This window comes from Salarias fasciatus, chromosome 3, assembly GCF_902148845.1.
Source record: "Salarias fasciatus chromosome 3, fSalaFa1.1, whole genome shotgun sequence".
Classification (NCBI taxonomy): domain Eukaryota; kingdom Metazoa; phylum Chordata; class Actinopteri; order Blenniiformes; family Blenniidae; genus Salarias; species Salarias fasciatus.
In genome coordinates, this window is record NC_043747.1 from 27988159 (window position 1) to 27997390 (window position 9232).

Sequence of the window (9232 nt, forward strand, 5' to 3'; positions counted from 1 at the left end):
AATTTGACCTCCGCATTTGATAATCAGACAGCTTATGTGTGTGTTTGTTTTTTTTCTGTTTGTGTTTGTTTTTTTTTTTTTCTTTTGAGTGGATAGTGTGACAAACAAGCTGCTTATTTAAATCACTAAATATAATTATATAAATTAATCATTATTTTTGTCCACAGATTGGATAGATAGTTTACACCAGAATAAAAACACGTTTAGCTGTGATTAGGAAAAGTTTCATTATACGTCCGCTCTGTCCGCTCTGAAGGCACCTCGAAATTTTTTTTATTTAAATTTTTATTACATTTTTATCAAATATTTTATTATATTTCACTGTTGTTTACATCAACTAGGTTGGTCCAAATGCAAATCTGCGCAAAAAACAAACAACTAAAAAACCTACATCCGAGTGCATCCTCAAAAATTGTGCAAATCGACGCGCCACAGCCGCATCATGATTAAAAAAAAAAGAGGCTTTTGGCCGAGTTGGTAAGCAGCTTACAGTCAAGTTGGCACCAACCAACTGGGCCACTTGAGAGCCCCCCCGCGAGGCCGAATTGGCTTGATGCCGACTTGACTGTATCCCGGAGGCGGTGCCGAGTTGGCCAGGGCCGACTTGGATTGGTGCCGACCTGACTGTATCCTCTTTCTATGCACTGCACTATGCGTACTGTAGACTGTGAGGCTGCTGGAGGTGGCGTAGCGTCATCACAGACGCTGTGTGGAGGTGGTTCGTGCAGCTTCCACGTATCATTTACATATGGAGTATAAATTAAGCTTAAAATCATTTCATAAGTACTCATATCAGCAGGTATCTAAAGATTAGTTCTCATGTCGGTCCTGGACATTTGCAAAAGTGGAATTGTTTCATCCCTAGTGTTGGACCGTTGACCTGAAGCAGTGTTTACAGCGGGGCAGTTTATTGGCCCGGTGCAGAAAAAGAAGGGGTAAAACCAAACTGCTGGGCAGCGTGAACCAGACCACCAATGTAATGGATTCGCAGCCGTCGAGCGCGGTCAGCATGTCCAGGTTTTCCAGGGCTTCGCACACCAGCATCCCACCCAGATACAGCCACAGAACGGCCATGATGGCGGCCATGGTGCGGAAGGCCCTGCGCTTCTGCTGGTCCCTTTCCCCGCTCCCTTCTCCCGGCCCCGGACGAATCAGAATACAGAGAACAGAAATGCAGCAGAACGACACGACCACGAGGGCGAAGGCCACCAGGCAGAAGTACAGGACCATGGTGAAGAAGTCGTCGCTGACCAACACTAAGATGGACCACAGCATGCAGGCCAGCCAAATGCAGCCGACGCTGATGTTCCTGATCCGCACTCCGCCGCCGCCGGTCTTCAGGCGCAGGTAAGCGACGGGGTGGGCGACAGCCAGGTAGAGCTCCACACAAGTGAGCATGTGGAACTGGATTTTCATGCACCAGGTGGTGTCAAAAAGCTCTAAGCCGTAGCTCATCAGCTGCAGGTGGCCTGCAAAGGCACCGGCGCTGTAGAGGGCGCACTCCAGGACCAACACTATCTCCATGGCAACCAGGTGGTAGGTGAAGAATTCAGAGTGGCTCGCAGTGCCAGAGGCAGAGTTGTGCCGCTGCCGCCATTGTCTGCAGCCCAGGTAGAGGACGAAGGCGTAGATGGGGAGGAGGAAGATGAAGTTGACGGCCGAGAAGGCGATGAGGATGGAGATGCTGATGGTGGTGGCATCGCAGTCCAGAGGAGGCTGCCAGGAGGTGGAGGAGGGGGGAGGAGCACTGAAGAGAGGAGAGGGGCTGGAGGAGAGGGGAGCAGCTGGAGTGAAGAGGAGGAGCTGTCGGAGAGGGGAGGAGCTGGAGGATAAGAGTGGTGCACCGAGGACCGACTGGGTCATCTCCATGGTACCTCCAAACAGGTTTGAAAGACAGAATAGACGCACAACTGTAACACACACAGGAACGATACACAACCTGGAACACACACAACATGTAACAAACACAACCTATAAAACACACACATGGCCACAGTGCATGATTTCTGTCTTGTGTTTCCTCTGTTAGTTTCTCAGCGGTCAGTTCTTACAAGGCATATTCAGACTCTGTGAATCCTGAGTCCTCTCTGCTCATCACCAGTCTGTCTGTCCCCAGCCCGTAAGTTCTCATGTTCTTCCAGAGCCGTTGACCAGCAGAACTGTTGGCTCGCCTCATCCTGTCTCCTTGACAACTAGCCTCATTCCAGTCTTGTTGATGTGTATGTTCAATATGCTAAATGAATGATTATATCTTGAAATATTTAACAATCACTCACCTCAGTAGACTATGCTGGAGGTTCAGCGGTGTTTCTGCTCTCTGCCTGTTGTGTCTCTCCGTCTGTTGTGAGTCTGCTCTCCTGTGTGTCTGTTCTGACTGTGTTAACTCTGTGGGCGTCTTTGCATGCTGTTTGAATTGTTCTACATTTTCCAGGTAATTTCACCAGGCAAATGTTGGAAACGGAAGATTGAAGAAACACTCCAACCGTCACCAAACACACACTCCAAGGTAAAGTTACGACATTTATTCAACAATTTCAAGAACATTTCAGTACTTTATCATTGACTGAAGTTACCCTTATCCTACACAAACACAGTAAAGTATCAAAACTTAATTCATTCATATTCTATTGATAATATAATGAGTTACTGGATGAACATTTGCTATTTTAGACCATCAATAACATGATGTTTGTTTCACCATTTCGAAGGAGACGGAGATAGTGTTTCCAAAAGGTGTCTGTTGACAGCTTTTCTCAAAAAGTTGGGCTTTCAGTGAGTCGACGCAATGTCATCATGTGAACGAACTACCAGAACACAAACACATTTTTTCGTTTTGACTTGAAATCCTTGCTAGTAAAGGAGTCCTTACTTTACTTCAAATCTTTGAATGAGTGTTCACAACCTATTTCAGATAAAAAAGTCGGTAGTTACTTCATAAAGTGTTTGTATTGATGTTGGCCACACATTTGCATTAGCCTTAGCATTAGCATTGTCCTTAGCATTAGCATAAGCCTTGCTGTCAGCATAAGCTGTAGTGTTAGCATTAGCCTGAGCTGATGTTTCACCACTGTGTGGGTAAGTAATATGTCGTGTTCACTGGTTCTGCTTGAAGGAACATGGCAGTCAGTTGTTCCTGTGCAGATAGAGCAGAGATAAGAGCAGCGAGCCGGGGAGGCTGCAGAACAACCCGGTGGCCTGAATCACGCAGAGGGCACATCGGTCCAGCAGGAGGGCCACCTCCTTCAGACCGCTGGTCACAAGAAGGCCCAGAAACCAAAGCACCATCGCTCCAAATATGGCTGAAATGGTGAAGAAGGCCCTCTGCTTTAATTGGTCACTGCGCTCCTTGTCTCTGGCTACTTCGCCCGGTCCAGGACGAATGAGTACACAGAGGACAGAGACACTGAAGAAGGATGTGGTGACCAAAGAGAAAGCTGAAGTCCAATAAAACAAGACAGTGATGATGAGACAATCTTTCTGAATCACTGCGTTGCTCCAGGAAAAGCAAAGGACCCAAACACAACCAATGAGGACATTCCTGATCCAGACCCCCCCCCCCCCCCCCCCCCCCCCCGTTCTTTAGCCCCCTGTAGGTGATGGGGTGAACCACAGCCAGGTAACACTCCACACAGGTGAGGACATGGAAGAAGGCCTCTCCGGTGAAGCTGAAGATGAAGAAGTACTGCTCCATAACCTTACACGACAACTTGTAGAAACCACATATATTACAAACACTCCCTAAACCGCAGACCAGCTCCAGGACCGCCACATGGAAGGTAAAGATGTCAGAGTGACTCATGGGTTTGAAGGGGCGCTGGCGGTGCTGGTGTTGGTATCCCAGGATGAGGATGAAGATGGAGAGGGGGGTGAGGAAGACCAATCTGAAGCCCATGAAAATGACTTTGATGACTGCAAATGCAACGACGTCATCACATGATGAAAAAGGCAAGGAGAAGTTGGACGACATGTCAACGGTTCGGTATGAGCACACAAACCTGAGCAGGAGAAATCAAAGAGAAGTTTAGCTCAGACTAGTTCTTGACCAGATTTAGTCCAGCTAATGTAATAAGCTCAGCATAATCAAGTCTGAAGATCAGAATCTGACACTCTGTTAAAAAAATGACAAAATGTTGCAAAAGGTGAAACAGTGTCTTCGTTAGTGAACTCACACTTCGTCTTTAGCCTCAGCTTGTGATTGTCCTTTGTATTTGAGTCCTCTGACTGCTTCCTGCTGCCGTCCTGTTCATATGTACAGAGATGGCGAGCTGGCGGGATGATTGATGATGATTTGCATGTTTTAAAACACACATGTGAGAATCCTGCTCCATTAGTCACAGCAGGAAAAATACTTTGTTTTCACAGAGAGCAGCGGATGAGCAGTCGAGTGAAGAATGCAAAAGGACCAGTTGCCTTGAGGCAGCAGCTTTTGGTCCAACAAAGGGACAAGAATTAGAGGGCCAACGATCAAGAAGCAGACTGGGGTTCTGAGGTTCACAGGTTTGAATCTATGGGGCTTGAACCCTTATTGATCAAATTGGAGGGATCCTGCTCCGGAGATTGATCCCTAGGATTTGATCCCTCAGACGTGATCCGTAAGACCAGGGCCAGACCCCAAAGGCCTGATTTCTAGGACCTGATTCCAAAGACTTAGTTCCTAGTACTTCATCCGTAGGACCTGACCCTGAGGGCCTGATCCTGAGGATTTGCTCTGTAGGTCCTGATACTTCGGTCCTGATCTCAAGGGCTTGCTCCTCAGGGCCTGATCTCTCGAACCTGTTAGCCAGGACCTGATCCCTATGATCTGATCCCTACGACCTGATCCCTTGGGCCAAGCATTGATCCTGAGCGGCTCCCCCTGCTTGCTGTACTGTGGTAACACACTGCTCCCAGAAAGACGATGCATCAATTGTGGAGATATAACTTGCCCATAAGGTATTTAAAAACACAAACCATCAAACAAAAACAAAAAAAACACACAAAAAACTACTCCACAGTTTGTGAGTTTCTGTTGGAAAAACAATTCTGGGTAATGACAGTAGCATCATGCTTTACTGGACAGACCAGCATCTGGATATGCTCCTGGGACTGTTTGAAATGTGAAAGTTTAGGCCCTGTTCAGTGTGACGACATCCGCAGTAAACAGTAGTTCAGCAATGCTCAGAAGGACAGTCCCAACAATGTCTTCCTCCAGAATCTCATGACTCCCAGTCCAGATTCTTCTGGTTCTGGTCCAAGTCCATAGAGTGTATTGTTCTCTAAGTCTATTGTTCACAGGAACCTGCACACCAAAGAGAAGACCTTTTTCACTGTCTTCATCAGCAGGAGCTCGTACCTGACCCACCAGAGAATCCACACCGGCGAGAAGCTCTACCAGTGCAAGTACTGCGGGAAAAGCTTCTCCGTGTCCGAGAACTGTCTGCGTCATGAGTGCATCCATCCGGGGGAGAAGCCGTACCGCTGCTGGTTCTGCAACCTGACCTTCGTGACGGTGTCGGCCCACATGGTGCATGAGCGCGTCCACATCGGCGAGAGGCTGTACGGCTGCAAGCGGTGCGGCAAGACGTTCGCTCAGATCGGAAACTACAAGACGCACTTGAACACTCACACCAAGGAGAAGATCTACTTCTGCAACCGGTGCCAGAAGGTCTTCTCCTCGGTGAGCACGTACCTGCGGCATGAGTACGTCCACACGGCGGCCAAATGCTATGTCTGCAATCGCTGCGAGAAAACCTTCACCCATCTGTCCCTGTTCCAAACACACAAGCTCGTGCACACGGGAGTGAAAGCCCACGCCTGTGTCCTCTGCGACAAACGCTTCTACACAGCCGGAGATCTCTGCAAACATAGGCGCATCCACACCAGAGAGAAGCCGTACTGGTGTGGCAAGTGCAACAAGGAGTTCACCTGGAAGTCCCAGGAGAAGAACCACAGATGTGTCCAGGATGGTGTGGAATAACACGGCTCGTAGCACCAGGGGAACTGGGACGGTCCACTTCTTCGAAACTGGAGTTCTATTAGAGTTTGGAAAGCCACATCAACTTAGAGCATGAACTCTGCAGAACTGTGGAAAATCCAAATTCAAGTCAGAGTTTGTTCCAGTGGATTTATATTTGAGGTGTAAAAGGTGAAAATCAACAGTGTCTTTTGAGTGTCATCATATGAAGTACAAGAATACAACTAAATCCCATTCCACAAACATTGTTGTCAGTGAAAACGCAGCCATTTTCCATTTTCGACTATGACTGATTATTTATGAATGTAGCGAATACTTATTTATGTAGCATGTATTTATCAAGATGTCATCATTTTTTGAAATGCATTTTTTTAGACATGTTTTCAGTCTGTTGTAAATCCATTTTCTTGTTGTATCGATAGCTTTTGATATAGATCAGCTGAAATCAATGCCTGAAAGTTGGTGTCCCACCCACAGGGGTCGACTGGCTGCTGCTCAGTGACTCTTTACTGTAGTTATTTTTACAATAGATAGTGTATTTACTGATCACTGTAAATGAAAAGGAACTACTTCCCTGTAATGAGTTGGTCAATTATTGTGGTGTTGCTTTTCCATCATGGCTAATCTTCTAATCTAATCTAATCTAATCTGCTAATCTACTTGTTTCCAGTTACTAGTTACTGCAGTTAATCTACTAGTTACTGTAAATGAATGTGTATCTCCTTTTCAAACTACTTTGCTGCCCAGTGTTTGATTACAGCTACGAGATATTTTGAAAACCAGTGGACTGACCTAATCAGTTAATAAAAGTAACTTGATGAACTCACACATTACAGAGGAAGGTAGTAACGTTACTTCTGGAGCCAAGAGTGGAGACATAACAGATGCAAATATAGAGTTACTATACTAAAAACACCAGACTAAAAACACACCTCTTCTCGAAGGCCTTTAAACACTAGAAAAACCGGAGTATATTCTTGGTGTCTTATTTGTCGTATCTGTGTTTTTTTTTTATTATGTTTAGCTGAGCCTGTTACTTTATTTAGTTATTTTATCCTTTTCTTTTACTTCTGTATTGCTGTGCAGCACTTTGGTCAACGGAAGTTGTTTTTTAAATGTGCTATATAAATAAAATTGAATTGAATTGAATTGAATTGAATAGAGTTAGTCCTGTGTTGCTTTTAATAAAAACAGTTGTCAGTTTTAAGTTTTTTCCTTCCTCCACTCCAGTAGGGGGCAACAGGAAGACTGGTACAGGAGGTTTCTGTTGGAGCTTTATAGGAAAGACCATGAAGCCTCAGTCCACCATAGTCCAAGGAAAATGTAAGATCCTGCACAGAATTCTCAAATTGCCAGACCTCTGTTAGAGGAGCTCAGAAAAACAAGACCCAGAAGACCAAACTGAAGAACATCATTATTCCAAAAAGAGACGGCAATGCGTGGTGACATTTCCAGGAGTGTCTGTGGTGGCATCACCTGATGGAGACAGTGACCTGCTCTGACCTGGAGCTGCCAGTCGTTCTGTGATTGTTTTCAAACATGCAAATCAACTTTGCTTCCATCCATCATCTTGACATGTCGATTTCATTAATGACTCTGAAGGACCAGCGACTGGATTCAATCTGACAGCTCAGAACATCACGGACAGACCAGGTGGGCTTTATTCTTCACTTTAACCACTCACACTGATCTGGCTCTCTTTCTCTGTTCACCAGGAATGCTGAGAGAACATTGAAGGAAATGTTGAATATGTAGGAGAGTTCGAGAAATTTTGAGATTTCAAGATTTTCTGAGAGCAGAATTTCTGTGGTAGCATGAAGGAAAGTGTCACTTCTAAAATTCTTCCTATTCTGGACTTAATGAAACTTCCGGAATGTCTTAGAATTTTATCATTTAAAGAAGAAAGAAAGAAACAGATAGGGAGAGTCCCGTTTCTCTGATTCTCTTTACTTCTAGTCTTGTTCTCAGTCCCAGTCTGCAGTTCTCCATGCCAGTCTCTGAGTTCCTACTTCCTAGTCTGTTCATGGTCCTGTCCAGAGTCCCTAGTCTGTTCCCCCAAGCTCCTGGTTCCAGATGTGGTTCCCTGGTCTGTCTGTCCTCCACTCCCAGTCAAACTCCAGTCCATGGTTTGTGTCTGCTGCTCCCCGTCTCCTTCCTGTATCCCTGTCTCGCCTCTATTCCTTTACTCATCCCATCATCTTTCATTTTCTAATCATCAGTCCCTGTCAATCCATCGTCCTCATGCGCTGCACCTGTTCAAACTCTGTCTTCCCATGTGTGGTGGCTCCATTAGGTTCTCTTACTGCTCAGTGATCCTGGACTCCCTGGTGTTGACCTTTCTGTGTTCCTTTGAGCCTTTCCATTAAGGGACTTTTTGTGTGACCTGGGCTGTTGTGCCCTGCATTTTAGTCTTTGTCTACCCACTTCGTCTTGACAGTGTTGGATTCTTTTTCCAAAGAACTCAAAGGTTCTAGAATGTGCCAAAATTGTAATATTTCCCAAAGACAAAGAGTTTGTTGTGATCATGAAGAAATGTGTGATATTTCTGGAATTTCAGACTTTTGTGAAATCTTATCTTTAATCCTTCAGCCATTAAGTCCACTGAAAACAAGAAGAAGATCAATGTGTTTGTGTTGGTTTGATGTTCAGAATGTCTCTACTGGAAGAAACGGAAACAAGACTGCTGAAACACAACAACATCCATCCAACGACATTTACATTCAACTCACAACAGTGTTTTCTTCTCCTGTTCAGGCCTCCACCTCGTCTGTGTTCAGTGGGAATGTCGATGGACACCACCTCCAACTCCTCTGAGGTGGAGCAGCCTCCTCCAGTCTGTGTCTTAATAAGCGTCACTCAAAATGCCACCAGATTCATCCTCCTGGTTCCTCTCTGCATCTTCATCCTCTACCAGGCCTTCCAACAATGGCAGCGGCAGCGCAGCGTCAGCACCATCAGTCATTCTGACATCTTCACCTTCCACAACGCCGCCATGGAGATCTCCTGGGGTTTTGGTACTGTCATCGGTTATGTCGGCTTTGTCCTTAACGTCCCCTGGGTGCGCACAGCTGGATCCTATTTTATGGCCATGTGTTTTTTAGGGCAGGGGTTTTTCCACATACTCACCTGTGTGGAGCGTTACCTGGCTGTAGTTCACCCCATCACCTACAGGGGGCTGAAGAACAGCCGGGGGCTCCGGATCAGGGACTTCACCATCTGTTGTGTTTGGTTGTTGTGTTTGGGTGTTAGTTTTGTTACAGAGCTCGGCGACAACACCTC

General features: G+C 45.9%; 1 protein-coding gene across 1 annotated transcript; it reads left to right on the forward strand.

Moving 5' to 3' along the window:
* Window positions 1–3842: 3842 nt before the first annotated feature.
* On the forward strand, window positions 3843–5956 carry LOC115382768 (gastrula zinc finger protein XlCGF49.1-like). Its single transcript, XM_030084647.1, has 2 exons — window positions 3843–3979; window positions 5275–5956. The coding sequence occupies exons 1-2, from the start codon at window positions 3843–3845 to the stop codon at window positions 5954–5956; spliced, it is 819 nt and encodes a 272-aa protein (XP_029940507.1).
* Window positions 5957–9232: the final 3276 nt, after the last annotated feature.

Excerpts from the sequence above, each read along its gene's own strand:
- LOC115382768 (XM_030084647.1), top strand. The coding sequence starts at position 3,843 with ATGAGGATGAAGATGGAGAGGGGGGTGAGGAAGACCAATCTGAAGCCC. Across the intron at positions 3,980-5,274 it reads GACGACATGTCAACGGTTCG|GAACCTGCACACCAAAGAGA; the intron begins GTATGAGCACAC and ends TATTGTTCACAG.